The sequence below is a fragment of the Loxodonta africana genome, chromosome 9 (genome assembly GCF_030014295.1).
Source record: "Loxodonta africana isolate mLoxAfr1 chromosome 9, mLoxAfr1.hap2, whole genome shotgun sequence".
NCBI lineage: Eukaryota > Metazoa > Chordata > Mammalia > Proboscidea > Elephantidae > Loxodonta > Loxodonta africana.
Genome location: NC_087350.1, coordinates 71,348,160 through 71,370,369, shown reverse-complemented (window position 1 = coordinate 71,370,369; position 22,210 = coordinate 71,348,160). Strand labels below are relative to the sequence as shown.

At 39.3% G+C, this 22,210-nt stretch overlaps 1 protein-coding gene across 2 annotated transcripts in view; it reads left to right on the top strand.

The window, feature by feature from the left end:
• Positions 1-203: 203 nt before the first annotated feature.
• The window catches only part of TMEM38B (transmembrane protein 38B), a 50,140-nt gene continuing 28,133 nt past the window's right edge, over positions 204-22,210 (top strand). For both annotated transcript variants that reach the window (XM_003407819.3, XM_023545077.2), the window contains exons 1-3: positions 204-360; positions 8,999-9,155; positions 21,859-22,043. In XM_003407819.3, coding sequence (XP_003407867.1) covers positions 249-360; positions 8,999-9,155; positions 21,859-22,043 — 454 coding nt within the window. In that variant the 5' untranslated portion in view covers positions 204-248. The remainder of the gene's footprint in view (positions 361-8,998; positions 9,156-21,858; positions 22,044-22,210) is intronic.

Genomic DNA, 22,210 nt, shown 5'->3' with positions numbered 1-22,210 from the left:
TTAGGAGAGCTAAGGCCTGCCGCTGTGGGAACGCCGGGAACCTTGTCACCCCGCCTACCTGCCAACAGCCTCCGAGCCTGGGGCCCCGGGACACGCGCCCCCCCCTCCTCTCCGCGCGCCGGTCCGGGTGCCAGGGCGCACGCGCGGACTTCGAGGCTGCGCGGGAGCGCGCGCGGCCGCGGCTTCCCCCTCCCCCATCCCTCGCCGCGCACGCCGGGAACCGGCCGCTGCCGCGGTCGGTCGTAGCCATGGAGTCTCCGTGGGATGAGCTGACTCTTGCCTTCTCCCGCACGTCCATGTTCCCCTTTTTTGACATCGCCCACTATCTGGTGTCCCTCATGGCGATGAAGCGTCAGCCGGGTGAGTGCGGGGCGCCACGGACCGGCCTCTTCAGCGTCCCCATCACGGCGAGGACGGCCTGAGCAGGGGCGGGCGAGCGAGCGGTGGCTGCCCAAGACAGTTCCGATAGTCGAGTTGGAAGAGAGCCGAGAGTCCACTCGTCTGACCCCTCGAGGACAGATGGGGAAACAGAGGCTGGGAAGGGAGGAGGCCCCGCCACTGGTCGAAGGACTCCCCCGGGCAGGGAAGCCGCTGCCGCATTTCTGATCCACCGCAGTGCCGGTGTCCGCCTAGGATTTGTGCAGCCCCCTGAGTTGTATAAAGTATTGAAAGGCAGCAGAGAATAAAGCTCCCAGAGACAGCAAGTCCCTGATTTAGTCACTTGGAGTAATGAATAGTTACGGACTGCTGACTATCCAGTTAGGAAAGAAGTATGAACTAACAAAAAGGCACAAGTTGACACACACATATCCCCTTAAGGCAGTGTTCTGTTGCCCTGCTTCGCATGTTAGAGTGATTGTTGAAAAGCGAATGGGTTCCAATTTCCAGTCATTGGAGTGAGGTTATACGAGTAAGTCATTTGGCATGCAGTTTCACGACCTGTAGAATGGGGATATGTAGTCTCAGCACAGTATTATGAGTTCTTTTAACTGTGTGGTCGCAAAGAAGTATTTGTATCTTTTTGTATTTTACATTCAGGATATATTTAAAGAAAAAAAAAAAACTTGATGTTGTCAAATTGATTCGGACTCACAGCGACCACATAGGACAGAGTAGAACTGTCCTGTACAGTTTCTAAGGAGCACCTGATGGATTCGAACTGCCGACCTTTTGGTTAGCAGCGGTAGACACTTTGGAGTGTGTGGCAGTGCAGACAGTTAATGCGCTCAGAGGTGCCTTGGGAGAGAGGCCTCAGGATCTGAAAAATTCATCACTGAAAATTCTGTGGGGCACAGGTCTACTCTGACACACACGAGGTTGCCGTGAGTTGGAATCAACTCAGTAACTGGTTTATGCTGCTTTTGTGGCTATTCTGCCTGCCTCTTAGTTTTATTTTTCTTTGAGGCCAGGCATCTCTTCTACTTGCTGTGTGTCATGCTGCCTTATTCTACAGAGAATTAATGAGTGAGGGCTTGAGGATGTTGCTGCACCTCTTTTTATCAATAACTGGCTTTTTCTCAACAACTGTTTTTTTCTCTTTTATTCTGTATTCAATATTTGATGTGTTTTTGTGTAGACTAAGTGAGAGGTTCTCCAAGTGTGGTGCAGGGATCCCTGAAGTTCCCTCACGTTCTGAGTTATAAACTATTTTCCTAATCAAAAACAAACAAACAAACAAACAAACCCATTGCCGTTGAGTCGATTCCAACTCACAGGGACTCTATAGGACAGAGTAGAGCTGCCCCAGAGAGTTTCCAAGGAGCACCTGGTGGATTTGAACTGCCAACCTTTTGGTTAGCAGCCATGGCTCTTAACCACTACACCACCAGCGTTTTCCTAATAGATTTTATTTGCCCTTTTTACTTATAGGAGCCCTGGTGGTGCAGTGGCTAACCAAAAGGTTGACAGTTCAAACCCACCGCCAGCCTCTCCGCAGGAGAAAGATGGGACAGCCTGCTTCCATAAACATTTATAGTCTTGGAAATCCTATGGGCAGTTCTACTCTGTCCTATATGGTCTGTATGAGTTGGAATCGACTCGATGGCGGTGGGTTTGGTTTACTTTTGGTCTCCCTCTTACTCTCTCACAAGTGTACAGTGGAGTTTTCCAGAGGCTGCATGATGTGTGATACTGTGACACACTGACTGCAGAAGCAGCTATTAAAACCAAAAAAGAGTAGAACTGTCCGATACGGTTTCCAAGGAGCACCTGGTGGATTTGAACTGCCAGCCTTTTGGTTAGCAGCCATAGCTCTTAACCACTACACCACCAGGTTTTCCGTAGGGCTTCTGTGAATTGGAATTCGACTTGATGGCAGTTGGTTTGGTTTTACATTAACTTTACCCAAAGAATGTGTTCCTGAGAAATAATCTCTTAAAAAACAAAACAAAACAAAACGGGGACTTTAAGGGTCTTTGATTATTACTCCAGTTAACAGGTTAGGTGAAGTGATGAGTTAACTCTGGGGTGGGGTCGGCCAGGCCAGAAAGACCCTCTATATAATGCCTCCTGATCACTTCGTGATATCTTCTGACCTCAGGGGAAAGGGCTGGAGTTTGTGTTACATCGTGAGACCGCCAGTAAAAGCTCTGAATACAGAAGCTCCATGGGCTTCCAGGTTGGTGAAGGACACTGATGTAGGGGGGTAACTGCCCCTTGGGACATCAGATCTTTACATTGGGAACCCTCTCAGACCTCACCCTGCGTGTCTTTACACTGATACTGATTTGTACCCTTTATTATAAAGCTGTAACTATAAGCATAGCACTTTCCGTGAGCTCTGTGAGTTGTTGCAGTGAATTATTGAACCCAAAGGAGTAGCGGAAGTCAGCAGATGAAAAGCTAGGGAGCCTGGGGGAGGCGCCAAGCTTGGGGCTGGCATCCTGAAAGGGTAGAGGGAACCCCTGAATTTGTAGTCAGCAGGTCAGAAGTGAGGGAGCCTAGAGAGTGCCTCTGAGCTTGAGGCTGGCATCCTGAAGGGGTCGTGAGAAAACCCTGTATTTGTAGCCAGCACATCAGAAGCGAAGGGAGTCCCTGGGACTCTGAAACTTTTCAGCTGGCATCTGCAGTCCTGGACTAGCTTGGCAGTCGAAGGTGTCCTTTTAACTTTAAGATCTGACCTAGCTCCAGGTGGTGACAATCAGGGGAAGAAGTGTTGCATGGGCAGCTGGTGTCAGAACTGAACACAGAAGTAGAAAGGGGCGATTTGTAATATCTTCATAGCTGGTGTTGGGAAAAAGTGGATATTTGATATATATACATCCAGATATAGTTTACAAACAGTATATTTACCCTTTTTAATGTAAAGTTCTGAGTTTTGATAAACATACATAGACATGTCACGACCACCACAACCAAGCTATAGAATAGTTTTATCACCCGCCCAAAAGTCTCTTGTGTCCTTTGTAATCAGCCCTATTAGTTGACAGTTTTATACCTGCCTATTTCTTTTTTATACCTGTCTGTTTCTTTGGAAACCCTGGTGGCGTAGTGGTTAAGTGCTAGGGCTGCTAACCAAAGGGTCGGCTGTTTGAATCTACCAGGCGCTCCTTGGAAACTCTATGGGGCAGTTCTGCTCTGTCCTGTAGGGTTGCTATGAGTCAGAATCGACTTGATGGCACTGGGTTTATTTCTTAATATTAAAAATTTTCTGTTAAAATAACTGGTGTATTTTTTGCCTCCTGGTTGGACTCTGGTATAGAAATGTAGGAGTGGGGTTTGACTTCCCAAACTATCTACAGTACTTACTGCTTCTTGCTCATCAAATTCAATATAACTGACGTTTAATTAAAAAATTTAAAAAAATTATTTTGATGTTGAGAATATACATAGCCAAACGTACCAATTAAACAGTTTCTACGTGTACTATTTAGTGACATTCTTCGAGTTGTGTAACCATTCTCACCCTCCTTTTGTGGCTTGTTCCTCCCCCATTAACAAATTCACTGTCCACTAAGGTTCCTATCTAATCTTCTGAGTTGCTGTTGGCAATTTGATCCATTATAGATATTTCTTAAAAGAGTATGGTGCTCAAGGCAGACCTTTTTTACTAGTTAAGCTGAACTGTTGTTTGGTTTTTAAGCAGACTTCAGGGGATTTTTAAAAATTTTATTGTGCTTTAGGTGAAATTTTAACAGCACAAATTAGTTTCTTATTCAAAAATTTATACATATATTGTTTTGTGACCTTGGTTGCAATCACTGGAATGTGTCAGCACTTTCCCCTTCCACCCTGGGTTCCTGTGTCCATTTGGCCAGTTTTTCTGTCCCTTGCTGCCTTCTCGTCCTTGCTTTTGGGCAGGCGTTGCCCGTTTGATCTATATACTTGACTGAACTAAGGAGTACATTCCTCACATGTGGTGGTGTTTGTTCTGTTAAAAAAAAAAAAAAAGGCCTATCTAATCTTTGGTTGAAAGGTGGACTTCGGGAGTGGCTTTAGTTCTGCGTTATCAGGGGGTCGGGGGCCATAGTCTCAGGGATTCTTCCTGTCTGTCAGACCAGTAAGTCTGGTCTTTTTTGTGTATTTGAATTCTGTTCTACATTTTTCTCCCACTCTGTCCGGGACCTTCTATTGTGACCTCTGTTTTTTTTTCAGTTTTAAGAAGATACATCTATACCAGGGCAAGAGGAAAAGTATAACAGTTTGCAATTTTAAAATACTTGACATCTGGAGTTGAGGCTTCAAGAAGGGTAGAACATTCCCATGCCTCTTTTTGGGGGTTATATCAACCACTAGTGGAAACCCTGGTGGCATAGTGGTTAAGTGCTACGGCTGCTAACCAAAGGGTCAGCAGTTCGAATCCACTAGGTGCTCCTTGGAAACTCTATGGGGCAGTTTTACTCTGTCCTGTAGGGTCACTATGAGTCGGAATCGACTCAACGGCACTGGGTTTGGTTTGGTTTGGTATCAACCACTAGCAAGTTAAATGTTAACTGTTTTGAAAATAGCTACAGTGCAACTAGTTCTTAAAAATGGGGACACGGTAGAACTAAAATAGATCGACTATAGTCATGTGTGTAGTACATTAAAAAATATTATTCCAAGTTTTGTTACAACCAAATTAATAAAACTATTTTAAAGATAATTTAATGATTCAATTTGGCCTTAGTTGTGGGATTATTTTGTCGATGTGATTTTAAGTGAATTTATGGTGAGTAGAGTATAATTTTTGTTTTATTTTTTAGCTTTCATTCCATAACGAAAGTACTTTGATATTAAAGTCCACCTTAAGTGTCACAGAGAATTTATTTTCTCCTTTAAATGTCAGTGTGTCAAAAATAAAATAATGTATCTTAAGTAAATAACATTCTTTAGCTAAAGGAATACGTTATCTTTATTTTAAAATTGAAAAAAAAAATTAAAGTTTTGTAGTTACTGTTTTTTTCCTATTGAAAATTTATGTACTCTAAACAGCACATAACTGTTAAGCGTTCCAGGTTAACTTTCTATATTTTTGTAGTTTAACACCACATTAAGCTAATTCTGGTACTAGTAAGTCATGGGAGAAAGATGTGGCTTCTGTAAAGATCTACAGCTTTGGAAACGCTATGAGGCAGTTCTCCTCTGTCCTGTATTGTCGCTGAGTCAGAATTGACTTGATGGCAGTGTTTTTTTTTTTTTTTTAGTATTATGTATACAAAGGGACTTAACACGCACAGAACAGTCATAAGGTTGCCCACACTGTAAAATGTATTAAAATAGCATGGGCCCAGAGCAAAGCGTATACCAGTCGTTGTCAGGTTGACCCTGACCCATGGTGACCCCATGTGTGTCAAGAGTAGAACTGGGCTTCATAGGGTTTTTAATGGCTGATTTTTCCAAAGTAGATTGCCCATACAGGTATGTATGTAGGTAACAGTATATTTGTATTAGATACGCAGTAGTGTCACATTTTACCTAAGGGCTTGGCTGTAAAGGCAGCATCACCAATATATCGTCAAAATAACTCTTGAAAATTCTCAGGGTTAGAGGAAGTTGCTACATTGGAGATTGAAATCCTGTCTTTTAATAAGTTTCTCATGAGTAATTTTTTTTCCAGGTTGGAGCAAGTCACCATTTCTTGAGTTACCACCAGATTCATATCATTAAACCCTAGAATCACTGTACTTGACAGGGTGTGTTTACTACAGAAAATTCACATCTGCCAACTCATATTCTCTCCTGGGCATATTTTATTATGTGGAATGGTGGACTGCACTATTTAAATTTTTAAACATGTTATTCAAGTTTTTTTTTTTTTTTTTTGCTGAGTACTTACAGGTAGTTGAATTGCTATGTTAAATCCAGGTATGATGTTACCCGTCTGAACTCACACGTTTGCAGTTTTTTTGTTTGCGTGCTTGTTTGTTTTTACATAAACGGGCATCTCCTTAAGAGGTGACAACAGTTAAGTTTGGTATGTGTTCTTAGAGACCTTATTCTACCTGCAGGTGTATGTACCTATGGAAACATTTCCCTCTTTTTCCTCTGTAAATGGTTTTTAACATACATATTGTTTATATAAATATGATTTTTCTTTGTGCTTGTTTTTCCACCCACCTGATAGGTCTTGGAATTATTCCAGGTCAGTTCATGCAAAGCTGTTATATTCTTTTGAATAGATTGTATTTCTCAGATTGGATGTGCCATAATTTGTTAAAAACTTGGTTTAATTATACAGTTAATATGTGAAAATATTATTTTAAAGAATTCAAATATAATTAAATAATACAGTTAAGTAAATATAAAGCTCCCTAAGCCATTGTCCCTAATCCCAGGTTTCTCTCAAGAGATAATAGTTAACAGTTTGGTATATTGCAGACCCTATTCTGTGCATTGCACATATATGTACCTAGAGAAATGTAAAGTTTTGGAGTTTTTCCCATAAATGATCCCATACTTTAATACTGTTTTTCAGTCTCTTCCCTTATGGCTTTATTCAGGTGAACTGCTTTTCTTTCTGTTCTCAGATTGCTAAATTAAAAAAAAAAAATCGAGAATGTTGAATTTTTTTCAAATGACCTTTTACTATCTGTCTAAAGGAATGATCATTTTAATTTGTTAGTATAGCGAATGATTTTAATGAATTTCTAAACATTGGACCTTTCTTGAATTCTTTGAATAGAATCTCCTTGGTCATGATTTCTTACACTTTCTAAGAATAACTGATTTCAGTTTGTTATTAATGTTTTTGTGCATTATACTCATAAGTTAGAATTACAGTGTGTGTCCTTCCTTTCTTTCTCCCCTTTTCTCATTCCTCACTCTCTTTTCTGTTTCTGAGATTGAGGCTAAATTGTCTCATGGAATGATTTAAGTTTTTCATCCTTTGCTGTACTCTAGAACAGCTATATAGCATAAGAATGAGTAATCCAAAAGTAGTAAATGTTTTCCTTTAATCTGTCTGGGTCTAGCATCTTTCTTTGTCTAGATCTTTGACTGCCTGGTAGTTTTTTCTGTAGTTATTTATATACTCAGGCTTCTACCTGTTCTGAAGGGAATTTTGCTAATTTATAGTTTCTTAGAAAATTGCCCATTTCAACTGCATCTTCATGTTTATTGGATTAAATACATGTTGTTTTCCTGTCATTAACAAATATCCCTCTAACTAAAATTATTTCCCTTTTTTTCCTTTTAATCTTGTGTGGTTTTTTTTTCTTCCCTTTTTTCCTTGCCCTGACTTGCTGAACAATAATGTGTTTTATTAGTCTTTTCAAAGCACTGCTTTGGTTTGGCTTTATTGGTTGTTTATATTGATCCCCCTTATTTTGGCTTCCATTTCATTATTTTTTGCCTCCTTTTCTCTGGGTTTATTTTTTTTTGTAACTTTTTCCTTTGATTTTCTCAGTAACAGAAGAATTGCCAGAATAGGCCAAGGATCTCCTTATACTCTTTACCCACATTCTCCAACTGTTTACATTTTGCTGCCTTTACGATACCATTTTCTGTCTCTAAATTTTTTATGTATGCATATTAATTTTCTTGAAACCACGAGTATAAATTTGAGGCATTTAGTAATTCTAATTATTTAAATGTGAATATTCTAAGAACCATAGTACAGTTACAAAATCAAGAAGTTTACCAGTGATACAATACTATTACGTAAGCCACAGTTCATATTTATATTTTATTAACTATCCAAATAAGATCCTTTAGAATTCCTTCCTGCTCCAGAATTGATTTAGGACATATTTTTACATTTAGTTGTCATGTCTCTTTAATGCCATTTAATGTGGAAAGTTTCCTCAGCCTTTTCTGTTTTTCTTGACCTTGACCTTTTAAGAGTATAGGCCTTTTTTTTTTTTAAAGTATAGGCCTTTTTTTCTTTTCAGATTAATCCTCAATTTGGGTTTGTCTGATTAGTTTAAAGTTACGCATTTTTGGTGGAGATACATAGAAGTAATGATGTGTTCTCTGTGCATCATATCAGGAGTCACCTGGTGCTTATGGTGATGTCTGCAAAGTTTCTCTTCTCTAAAATTTTTATTTTTACCTCTGTGATTAGTAGGTAATTTGCTGGGAGGTATTTTGAGATAATGTCAATATTCTGTGCCTGATCAGTGTTTCACCTCTAGGTGTATTTTGTTAACTCTGTTTCTAGCCTCTTTAGTTGAAAACTTGGTTTATTTATTTCAGCCCTTTCTATTTTCTAGTTAAGGTTATAAATTTTTCTTAATATATCACTTTGACATATTGTGTAGGAGTACTTATAGTATGGTTTGTGATGAAAGGAGACAGTAGGTGGGAAGATTGTTTATAATAACCTATCAGGAAATCGTCAGTGAGAGCTTGAACATAGTATCTTAAAGATGCCCAAAATCACCCATGTCTTAACAAAATGTTTCCTCTACTTGCTTTAAAGAAAGTTATGGTTCATAATGATTGTGTGGGTCACACATAAGAGCAATAGTAAGTTCTTGAAAGTTAGGAATTTAAGAAATTGATTTCTTTAGTGCCACTGGCATTTCCGGACTTTTTAAAGATACAACTATTAGACCATGCTTTTACTTTATCATTTCAGGAGCAGTGACAATGGCATGGAAGAATCCTTTTTCAAGCTGGTGTACTGCTATGCTCCACTGCTTTGGTGGAGGAATTTTATCCTGTATACTGCTTGCAGAGCCTCCATTGAGGTTTCTTGCAAACAACACTAATGTATTACTGGCATCTTCAATCTGGTAAGCTGTTATTATGGTAAACTATGAAATACTTAAAAATTGTTTTGTAAGTTGTGAGTTACTAATATGGACCTTTTCTATCTTTAGAAAGTATTTTATGTTCTTGAAAAGGTAATGCATGTGCAAGGGAAACCCAACCAAACCCGTTGCCGTCAAGTAATTCTGACTCATAGCAACTCTATAGGACAGAGTAGAACTGCCCCATAGGGTTTCCAAGGAGTGCCTAGTGGATTTGAACTGCCACCCTTTTGGTTAGCAGCTGAACTCTTAACCAGTATGCCTGCAGGGTTTCCTGTGCAAGGGAAGGAACCCAAATAATGCCAGAAGTTTTCTGTGCAAAGTATGTCTCTCTTTCACCTTCCTCCTCTTGTCTTCCTCTAGAGGCAATTATTGTTACTTTTATGTCTCTTTAGTAGAAACATTTCAAATGTGGAATGGCATCATGTATTTAACCCCAGTTTATCTCGTTAACCTAACCTGTACACATAGACATGTAACAGAATAAAAATCAAGAATGTGATCAGCTAGACAAAAAGTCTTGGTGATTATGATTCATATGTAATAATTGTTCTTGTCATACTCTTTGTTGGATTTTTCAGAGTCTCATTAGATCTTTAAGTATTTATTTAAAAAAGTTTTGTTGTACTTTAGATGAAGGTTTACAGAGCATACCAGTTTCTCATTAAGTAATTAATGCACATGGTTTTGTGACATTGGTTGCCAACCCTACAACATGTCAACACTCTCCTCTTCTCGACCTTGGGTTCTTCATTACCAGCTTTCCTGTCCCCTCCTGCCTTTTCATCCTTTTCCCTGGACTGGTGTGCCCATTTAGTCTCTTTTACTTTTATGGGCCTGTCTAATTATTGGGTGAAGGGTGAACCTCAGGAGTGACTTTATTACCGAGCTAAAAAGGTGTCCAGGGGCCATACTCTCGGGGTTTCTCTAGTCTCTGTCAGACCAGTAAGTCTGGTCTTTTTTTTTTTCTTGTGAGTTAGGATTTTGTTCTGCATTTTTCTTCAGCTCTGTCTGGGACCCTCTGTTGTGATCCCTGTCAGAGCAGTTGGTGGTGGTAGCCGGGCACCATCTGGTTGTGCTGAAGTCAGTCTGGTGGCTGTTGTTGTTAGGTGCTGTTGTACCACAGAACGAAACACTGCCCGGTCCTGTGCCATCCTCACAGTCGTCGTTATGCTTGAGCCCGTTGTTGGAGCCACCGTGTCAGTCCATCTTGTTGAGGGTCTTCCTCTTTTCTGGGTCTTCCTCTTTTCCGCTGACCCTGTACCTTACCAAGCATGATGTCCTTGTTTAGGGACTGATCCCTCCTGACAGCATGTCCAAAGTATGTGAGACGCAGAGTCACCATCCTTGCTTCTAAGGATCATTCTGGTTATACTTCTTCCAAGACAGACTTGTTCGTTCTTTTGGCGGTCCAAAAGATATTTCTGATATCTTCAATCTGGTAAGCTCTAATTATGGTATTTTTATGAAATATTTTAAAAATTGTTTTGTAAGTTGTGAGTGACTAAAATGGACTTTTTCTGTCTTTAGAAAATATTTTATGTTCTTGAAAAGGTAATGCATGTGCAAGGGAAACCCAACTGAACTCATTGCCGTCAAGTAATTCTGACTCATAGCAACCCTATAGGACAGAGTAGAACTGCCCCACAGGGTTTCCAAGGAGCACCTGGTGGCACAATTCAAAGGCATCAACTCTTCTTCGGTCTTCTTATTCATTGTCCAACTTTCACCTGCATAGGATGTGATTGAAAATAGCATGGCTTGAGTCAGACACACCTTAGTCTTCAAGGTGACGTCTTTGCTTTTCAACACTTTAAAGAGGTCCTTTGCAGCAGGTTTGCCCAGTGCAGCACATCTTTTGAATTCTTGACTGCTGCTTCCATGGCTGTGGATTACGGGTCCAAGTAAAATGAAATCCTTACAACTTCCATCTTTTCTCTGTTTATCATGATGTGGCTTATTGGTCCAGTTTTGAGGATTTCTGTTTTCTTTATGTTGAGGTGTAATCCATACTGAAGGCTGTGGTCTTTGATCTTCATCAGTAAGTGCTTCAAGTCCTCTTCACTTTCAGCAAGCAGGGTTGTGTCATCTGCATAACGTGGGTTGTTAATGGGTCTTCCTCCAATCCTGATGCTCCGTTCTTCTTCATATAGTCCAGCTTGTCGTATTATTTGCTCAGCATACAGATTGAACAGGTACAACCCTGATTCATACCTTTCCTGACTTTAAACCACTCAGTATCTCTTGTTCTGTCTGAACAACTGCCTCTTGGTCTATGTACAGGTTCCTCATGAGCATACTTAAGTGTTCTGGAATTCCCATTCTCCGCAATTTCATCCATAATTTGTTATGATCCACATGGTCAAATGCCTTTGCATAGTCAATAAAACACAGGTAGACATCCTTCTGGTATTCTCTGCTTCCAGCCAGGATCCATCTGACATCAGTAGTGGTATCCCTGGTTCCACGTCCTCTTCGGAATCCGGCCTAATTTCTGGCAGTTCCTCAGTCAGTAGACTGCTGAAGCTGCTCGTGAATGATTTACAGCAAAATTTTGCTTCCAGGTGGTATTGATGATATTGTTTGATAATTTCCGCATTTGATTGGATCATCTTTCTTGGCGTACTATAGATCTCTTCCAGTAGGTTGGCCAGATAGCTGTATTCCAAATTTCTTGGTGTAGATGAGTGAGCACTTCCAGTGATGCATCCATTTGTTGAAACATCTTAATTGATATTCTGTCAATCCCGGAGGCTTGTTTTTCGCCAGTGCCTTCAGTGCAGCTTGGACATCTTCCTTCAGTACCATAGGTTCCTGATCATATGCTACCTATTTCAAGAGGTAGCAGTCTGGTGGAGGCTGTGGTAAGTGTGGTCCAGCAGTACTTTGGACAGATATTTCCCTTGTGTCCTTGGTTTTCTTCATTCTCCCTTGGTCCAGGTGGGTGAGACCAGTGGAGTATCTTATATGGCCCCTCACAAGCTTTTAAGACCCCAGATGCTACTCATCAAAGTAGAACTTTTTCTTTATGAACTATGTTATGCCAATTGAGCTAGGTGTTCCCCAAGACCAGTAGTTTGGTCCCTCAGGGAGTTTGGGTGTGTCTGTGGAACTTCCATGACCTTGACTTATTCAAGTTGTGCTCGTTTCCCCAGTATTGTGTACTGTGTTACCCTTCATGGAAGTTACCACTTGTCTACTGTCTATTTAGTGTTTTTTCCTCCCACCCCTTCCCTCCCTTGGAACTGTCAAAGCTTGTTTCTTTTTGTGTGTAAACCTTTTCATGATTTTTTATAGTAGTGGTCTCATACAGCATTTATCCTTGTATGATTGACTTATTTTACTTAGCCTAATGCCCTCCAGATTCATCCATGTTGTGAGATGCTTTGCAGATTCATCATTGTTTTTTATCGTTGGAGCCTCGTGCAGTCTCATGAGATCTTTAAACATTAGTTTTTAATGAAGAAAAAAAACATTAGTTGGCGTTGCTTTGGATTCTTCCATCAGTTATCATTAAAAAGGTTGATCCATCGAATTTAAAAAAATACATAGTATCGTAATGCTTTGTTACAGCTGAAACAGGAACTGTGCTTTTGATTAAACCATATTAATTAAATATGTAACATGTTAGGAACATTCGAAGTTTATTTTTATTGTGATGTTTTTAAATGATGTAATCATAGCAGAATATCATAAGTAATAGTAACAATGGCAGAAAGTAATAGTGGGACTTGTGACTGCAAACTGGTAGGAGTAAAATTATAAATTTGATAGCAAATATTTATTGAGTTTTTACCATATGCCTGCTGAATTTTTATATTCGTTATCATATTTAATCACAAGAGTCCTATGAGGTAGCTCTTACTATTATTCTCATTTGACAAATGAGAAAACCGAGACATAGAGAAACTTTGCTAAAATTTTCATACCTAATAAGTGGTTTTGATAGGCTCAGTTCCAGAAGTTTGACTTCAGAGCCTTCGTAGTTTATAGCTAATGTCTTTCATTAGATATTTGTTTAACTGTTTCTTATAGTGTTCAGTTGCTATGTGTTTTAAAAGAATTTTATTTCTGTAGCAATATTTTTTAAAATATAGTAAACATTTTGTAGAAATTTTTTGTGTGCGTGTATGCTGAAACTGTATAAAAAGTAGGGCTAAAAAAGTCTTGCCCTTAACGTGTGTCTAGAACCTGACAGTTTCCATTACTTCTGCTTCTATTCCTGTAGTGCTAGTGTCATGGATTGAATTATGTGCCCCCAAAAATGTGTGTATCAACTTGGTTAGGCCGTGATTCCCAGTATTGTGTGGTTGTCCTCCATTTTGTGATTCTCATTTTATGTTAAGAGGATTAGTGTGGGATTGTAACACCACCTTCATTCAGGTCACCTCCCTGATCCAAGGTAAAAGGAGTTTCCCTGGGGTGTGGCAAGCACCACCTTTTATCTCTCAAGAGAGAAAAGGAAAGGGAAGCAAGGAGAGAGTTGGGGACCTCATACCACCAAGAAAGCAGCACCAGGAGCAGAGCAAGTCCTTTGGACCTGGGGTCCCTGTGCCTGAGAAATTGCTCGACCACAGGAAGATTGAGGACAAGGACCTTCTTCAAGAGCTGACAGAGAGAGAAAGCCTTCCTCTGGAGCTGACATCTTGAATTTGGACTTTTAGCCTGCTTTATCCTGAGGAAATAAATTTCTCTTTGTTAAAGCCATTCACTTGGGGTATATCTGTTACGGCACGGCAGCACTAGGTGACTAAGACAACTAGGTACCATCATTTTTTCCCTGGACAATTGCAGTAGCTTCCTAAGTGGTCTAGCTGCTTCTTCCATTATCCTCCTTGATGCCCAGTCTGTTCTCCACATAGCTCTCTTCGCTGTTGAGCTGATTTTGACTTACAGGGCCCCGTAGGACAGAGTAGAACTGCCCATCAGGTTTCTAAGGCTGTACTTTTTATGGATAGATATTCAGATTTTCTTCTTGCCCATGAATGTGATGGCATTCCTCTTCAATTTGTCATTTCTGACATAGGAGACCATATGATTGTCAGATTCAAAATGGCCAGTACCGGTCTGTTTCAGCTCACTAATACCTAGAATTTCAGTCTTCAAACATCCCATTTCATTTTTCACAACTTCCAATTTTTCTTGATTCATACTTTGTACACTCCACATTCTGATTATTCAGGAATGTTTGCAGTCGTTTCTTCTCATTTTGAGTTGTGCCACATCAGCAAATGAAGAACCGAAAGCTTGACTCCATCCACATCATTAAGGTCACCTCTACTTTGAGGAGGCAACTCTTCCCCAGTCCCATTTTAAGTGGCTTCTAACCTGAGGGGCTCATCTTCCAGGACTATATCAGACAATGTTCAACTGCTGTCCATAAAACTTTCACTGGCCAATTTTTTTCAGAAGTAGATCTCCAGGTCCTTCTTCCTAGTCTGTCTTAGTCTGGAAGCTCCACAGGACTGGCGCAGGACTGGGCAGTGTTTTGTTCTGTTGTACTTAGGGTCACTGTGAGTCAGAAGTGACTCAATGGCATCTAGCAACAACAGTCTTTACAGAAGCAAACTGATAAATCTTTCTCCTGTGGAGTAGCTAGTGGGTTTGAACTGCTGACTGGTTAGCAGCCAAGTGCTTAACCACTGTGCCACCAGGGCTTCTTTGCACAGCACACAAAATGATTATTTAAAAATAGGTTAGTATATTTACCCTTATGCTCAAGGATTTTTTTTTTTATTAAGCACAAAGTCGAAAATTCTTACCATGGCTTCTAAGACCCTATGAGATCTTTCCTTCTACATTCTGATGTAATATTTTTCTATTCTGCTCCTTGCTCATTCTCCTCTAACCACATTGGCTTTGCTATTTCTTGACAATGGAAATATTCTTCTACTTCAGTGATTTTATACTTGCTTCCTCTCTCTGGAGTGTTCTTTCCCCAGAAGGGTCAAATTTTCTTTTATTAGAGAGGCCTTCCTCGACTAATCTATCTAAATTTGCACCTTCTTTCTCATTACTGGAGCCCTGGTGGCCAGTGGTTAAGAGCTTGTCTGCTAACCAAAAGGTCAGCAGTTCAAATCCACAAGCCGCTCCTTGGAAACCCTGTGGGGCAGTTCTACTCAGTCCTTTAGGGTCGCTATGATTCGGAATCTACTTGGTGGCAATGGGTTTGGTTTTTTGGTTCCTGTTACTGGAGTCTCTGGGTGGAGTAAATGGGACGTGCTTGGCTGCTAAGTGAAAGGTTGGTGGTTCAAATCCACCAAGAGGTGCTTCTAGAAAAAGGCCTTGTGATCTACTTATGGAAAGATCACAGCTGTTGAAAACCCTATGAAGTGCAGTTCTATTCTGAAACACATGGGACAGTCATGTGCTGGAATTGACCTGGTGGCAACTGGTTTGATTATCCCATGACTGTCATATCACCCTGCTTTATTTTTCACTTATCACTGCCTGACATATTTATTTATTTATTTATTTATTTTTGTGTTGGCCTGTTATCATGCCACTAGAATGAGAGCTCTGTCAGAGCAGGAACTTTGTTATGTTAACTGTGAGCCAAGTACTGTGTATTATACCTTACAGTAATATTTTAAAATGGGGTGTTATACTGCGTATGGCTTACTGGGACTTTATTTTTTTCACTCAACATTGTTACTAAGATTCATCTGTGTTTTTTATGTAACTATTTACATTTCTTCTCACTGCTATGTAGTATTCCATTATATGAATACCTGTATCTTATTCTTCTGTTGATGAAGACTTGTACTGGTTCTAGTTATTTTTTTGGGAGGGAGGCATTATACAACAACAATAATAACAACCACTTATATAGAGTTTACTATATCTCAGGTACTTTTCTAGATGCTTTATGTATAGTATCTCGTTTAAACCTCACAAGACCCCTGTGAGGTAGGTACTATTTTGTTTTATTTATTTTTTTAGTTGTACTTTAGATGAAGGTTTACAGAACAACTGGCTTCTCATTAAACAGTTAGTACACGTATTCTTTTATAACACTGGTTAACAACCCCACGACATGTCAACATTCTCCCTTCTTGACCTTGGGTTCCCTATCATCAGCTTTCCTGTCCCTTCCTGCTTTCTAGTTCTTGCCCCTAGGCTGGTATGCCCCCTTGGTCTTGTTTTGTTTTATGGGCCTGCCTAATCTTTGGATGAAGAGTGATATTTTGTTCTTTTTTAACGGATGGTGTAACTGAGGCACGGGGGTTACGTAATGTGCCCGAGGTGTCACAGCTGTTGAGTTGTTGGAGCCAGGATTCAAACCTATGCCATGTAGCTCTCTAGTCTGTACCTAGGCAGTGGGTTGTTTTTGCTCGGAAAGTACAAACCTGGTCTCTGTGTTCACAGACCCTTAATTTTAAAAGATGATGCTGGCTTAAAGACAATATAGTATATTTTACTGTTTTCCTTTTTAAGATTTTAATGTTAAGAGCAAATCTGTAATTTTTGCATCATTTGATTCTAATTTGAAGGATAAAGTAGTGTTTGAGATTTACTCTAAACTCCAGCAAGCTGAAGCAGAGATTCCATGAATGCACTTGTTGGAAAGAAAGGTCATCTTTGTTTAGTACGATAGCTTATAGTGTGCACATCTGGGGCTTAGCACCATCTACTGGCAAAGAGAAGCAATAACTTTGTATGTCAGTACTTTAGTGTTTGGAACATAGTGTACATGATCACAGGGTTTTTCTTTCTGAGAAGCTGTTTCTAAAAAAGGGGATATAAATATTTTACGATTCTTCTATGTAGTGATTTTTGTGTTCTAATTTGTTTTCCTTAAACTTGCTATTATCAATTATTAAGGACTGCACGTTTGTATGACTGAAACTGCACTTATATGAAGAAAAATACAAGAAAAGGTAGTTTCACAAGTTTGTTATTCTACAAATAATCTTCTTTGAATCGTACACATAAAATTGTTAATTTGTTAGAATAGTAAGAGCAGGAGCAAAGCCGTCATATTGGACTGATATGAACTCTGTTTAGTTTACTGTTCTGTTTTGACTTATTTAAGTAATATTTCTTTTGATAGAGGAGTGGAATTAGTAGCAAAATAAAAACAGAGTTCTCAGTGACTAACCTTGGGAAGCTTCTCAATGCTCAATTCTTGGTATAAATCTAAATTCTACTCTCACCTTTATTAAACTGGTTTAGCTTTCATTTGTGTCGGTGGCCTAGCCTTTTGTGTTTATTGTGTACCCCTGAGTTGATTCCAACTCATAGTGACCCTGTAGGGCAGAATAGAACTGCCCGCATAAGCTTATCAAGGCTATAATCTTTACGAAGGCAGATTACAACATCTTTCTTCATCACAATGGCTAGTGGGTACCAACTGCTGACCTTCCAGTTGGCAGCCACGTACTTAATCACTGCGCCACCAGGGCTCCTTTGTTCTGGACTTGCTTCTGTTATGTAACATGATTTTTTTGTTGTTTTTTCCTCATTAATCTAACCTATGTGACTTAAAAATATCTGAGAAATCAATTGTCCTCTCATTTCTTTTTTTCTTATATATCTTCTTTAGGCACTTTACAGTTTATAGGTACCTTAGATGTAATAATTTTAGGTAATCTATATAATCATTATAATCTTTCCAGAAAGAGGGACTTGGTGATTACTTGATAAGTATTGGCTGAGTGATTCATTAAAGGAATTTTAAGAAGCAAATTTGTGTTATAGAGCAGGAATTATTGTTGATGGAGGCATTGTTCTGATATATTTACTTGACAGTCTACTGAGCACAATAAATTATTATTCTTTTGCCCTGTGGCTTTTTAACACAAAAGGAGAACAGCTTCAAATGTTAGGTTATTGTAGGTGTACTTTAGAAATATAATTAAATAAAGACTTAGTTATTCAGAAATGACAACAGTAATTTTAGACCGTATCTCATGTCACGTAGTTGAATGTAAAAAAGTCCAAGATGGATCTTATTGTAAAATTTTTAACTCACGTTAAAGATAGGCTCGATGTAGAAAATAAAAATAGGATCATTTGTGTTCTTTTTGTTCAACTGTTTTGCCTTCGAGGATTCATTACTGCCAAAGTGAAACCAAATCCTCTTTTTTAATCTATTTTACAGTAGATACCAAAATATTTTTTTATTAAAAACACATTTTCAAATTAATGATGTGAGTGTATGTACTCTTTTTTCCGAAATACCTAACCAAGTTCATGGAAATTAGTCATATATTTAGAGACAGTAGTATATAAAGACTTGCACAATATATTTTTTAAATTTATTTTTGCTGTTGAAAATATACGCAGCGGGTCATACACCAGTTCAGCAGTTTCCACATGTACAATTCAGGGACATTGATCACATTCTTCAATTTGTGCAACCATTCTCACCCTCCTTTTCTCAGTTGTTCCTCCCCCATTGACATAAACTCACTGCCCTCTTAAGTTTTCTTTCTAATCTTTTGAGTTGCTGTTGTCGGTTTGATCCCATATAGATCTTAAAAGAACACCATGCTCAAGGCAGACATTCTTTATTAATTAAGCTAAACTTTTTATTGTTTGGTTTATAGAATACTACAGGGGACATTTTTGGTTTAAGGTTTAAAGATTGTCTCAAGGCAATAGTTTAAGGGGTTCATCCAGCCTCAGTGGCTCCAGAAAGTCTGGATTCCATGAGAGTTTGAAATTATGTTCTGCATTTTCTCTCTCTTGATCAGGATTCTTCTATAGAATCTTTGATTACAACGTTAAGTAATGGTAGCTGGCACCATCCAGTTCTTCTGGTCTCAAGGCAAAGGGGCAGTTGTTTATGGGAGATTTGCAAAATACTATATGTACATTAAAAATTTTAAAATCATACCAGTTGTTTGCAAAAAGCTTTTTCTACTCTCTGGTAATTTATTCCTTTCTCTTAAATTCTTTAATTATTAGCTGATTCTTTGATGTATTTTGTAAATTGCCTCCAGGTTGACTGCTAATAAATGATTTAATTAAGGGCTACTTTTCATCATGCTGAGTTTTTAGGTTAGGGGGTAATTAGAGGAATGGTTCCTACCATTTAAGGACTATTGTACTTTATTATGATAATTATAGCCTTTTATTTTACATTATAAGGAAGAATGTAGAAAGAGCTATGCTGAGACAAGTGTTTTAATTATATAAGCCAGTAGAGTTTAGTCTGATATGGGAAGGTTAAATAAAACAAAACCACCAAAGTCAATGGATAAGATAGCATTTGAGTGGAACCTTGACTAATTGGAAGGAATTTGTAGATGGAGATGAGGAAGAAGGGGTGCTTAGGCTGAGCAAACTGTTGGATCTTGTATTTGGTCTCTGAAGGAGTATTTTGGCAAACAGATTTAATATTCCTTGAATACTTTTAGGGATTCTGACTTTATGAATCATGAATTGCAATAAGATTAACAGCTTTTTTTAAAAGCGATACAATACTACATTCATGCATTGGAAAGAAGGTATGTTCTAAAATTGTGTGCCAGAGTGTATTTTAAGAACGGAGAAAAAAAGTAGTGTGTTTCTAATAAATACTACTGTTAAACTACTTGAACAGATGTTTAGAACAAATGACGCTTAAGAAAATAATTCACTTGGGTCTTAGTCATCTAGTGCTGCTCTAACAGAAATACCACAAGCGGATGGCTTTAACAAAGAGAGATTTATTCTCTCACTGACTAGTAGGCTGCAAGTCCAAATTCAGGGCGTCAGCTCCAGGGGAAGGCTTTCTCTGTCGGCTCTGGAGGAAGGTCCTTGTCATCAGTCTTCCCTTAGTCTGGGAGCATCTCAGTGCAGGAACCTTAAGTCCAAAGGACGCGCTGTGCTCCCGGTGCTGCTTTCTTGGTGGTATGAGGTACCCCGTGTCCCTTTGCTCATTTCTCTCTTTTATATCTCAAAAGAGACTGGCTTAAGACACTACCTAATCTTGTAGACCTCGTCAGTATAATTGCCACTAATCCATCTCATTACATCATAGTGATAGGATTTATGACACATAGGGAAATCACATCAGAAGATAAACTGGTAGACAATCGTACGATCATACAAGGCAATCATGACCTAGCCATATTGACAGATATTTTGGGAGGACGCAATTCAATCCATGACAACTTGAAACCAAAAACCCATTGCTATCAAGTCTGACTCATAGCAACCCCATAGGACAGAGTAGAACTGCCCCATACAGTTTCCAAGAAGTGGCTAGTGGATTCAAACTGCTGATGCTTTGATTAACAGCCTTAGCTCTTAACCACTGCACCAGCAGGGCTCCAATTGGGAGGGATGAATTATTCTTAAACCAGTATCACAATTTAATTGGTTATAAACTTAACCTTACTCAAGTAAATTAAAGAAGTTTCATATTCTTTCCTCATATGAAAATGTTTTTCCTTAACACAAATCTGCCTCCTTGAAAATTGTGACCTATCTTTATATAGTTAGAGTTTATGTACTGCACAAAGGGGCTTGGGTGAAGAAGTTAGTGGGGGTTGAATTGCAGCCTCACTTAGCTACCAAGGGCTATTTTTTTTTTAATAATTTTTATTGTGCTTTAAGTGAAAGTTTACAGATCAAGTCAGTCTCTCACGCAAAAGCCCATATATACCTTGCTACGCACTCCCAATTATTCTCCCCCTAATGAGACAGCCCGCTCTCTCCGTCCGCTCTCTCTTTCCGTGTCCATTTGGTCAGCTTCTAACCCCCTCCAACCTCTCATCTCCGTTCCGGGCAGGAGATGCCAACATAGTCTCAAGTGTCCACCTGATCCAAGAAGCTCGCTCCTCACCAGCATCCCTCTCTAACACATTGTCCAGTCCAATCCATGTCTGAAGAGTTGGCTTCGGGAATGGTTCCTGTCCTGGGCCAACAGAAGGTCTGGGAGCCATGACCACTGGGGTCCAGTCTCAGTCAGACCATTAAGTCTGGTCTTATGAGCATTTGGGGTCTGCATCCCGCTGCTCTCCTGCTCCCTCAGGGGTTCTCTGTTGTGTTCCCTGTCAGGGCAGTCATCGGTTGTAGCCGGGCACCATCTAGTTCTTCTGGTCTCAGGATGATGTAGTTTCTGGTTCATGTGACCCTTTCTGTCTCTTGGGCTCGTGATTACCTTGTGTCCTTGGTGTTCTTCATTCTCCTTTGATCTAGGTGGGTTGAGACCAATTGATGCATCTTAGATGGCTGCTTGCTGGCGTTTAAGACCCCAGACCCCACTCTTCAAAGTGGGATCCAGAATGTTTTCTTAATAGATTTTATTATGCCAAGGGCTATTTTAATTCCCTTTCCCAGAGGACAGACACTATATAGCTAGAGGAGTCTTTACCCCTAGTAGTGATTATACATTTGCTTTATCTTATTAGTGGATTCAACACTTAGCTTCTAAAACATGTATGTACAAATTAGGAACTTGGTAAATACTTTTTGTATATTTAGCATATTTATGTGTATTTAGTATGTTTAGAAGTCCAAAATTCATGCTCCCCTCTGATAATGACCTTTTGGTAGATTTTATGTATGGTTTATGTGATTATAAAAAATGACCTTCTACCCAATCTATGCTTTTTTTGAAGTAAAATTCCGTATTTATTTGAATAATTCCATTTGTTGTATTTTGCCAAATGACTGTTGTTGATATACTGGATCTTTATTTCTGTTCTTCTGATTCCATTGATATATTAAAATATTTAAATTTTAATTTCAGGTATATTATATTTTTTTGCCCATGTGACCTAGTTTGCCAGGCCTATTCTTTTCTACCTGTTCAACTCTTGGCTGCAGGAATGAAGGAAGTGACCAGAACTTGGAAAATAGTAGGTGGAGTCACACATGCTAATAGCTATTACAAAAATGGCTGGATAGTCATGATAGCTATTGGATGGGCCCGAGGTAATATTAACAATATGTGTTCCTGAGTATTCTGATACTGATGTACCACAACTATTGAACAGTTCTGTAGTTACATTAATGGGGACCACATACTTTAATAAGATGGAAGACGGAAGCCTTGTTTCTGTTGTTAGTAAAGTTAATTCAAAGCTAGTACTTTTTACTAT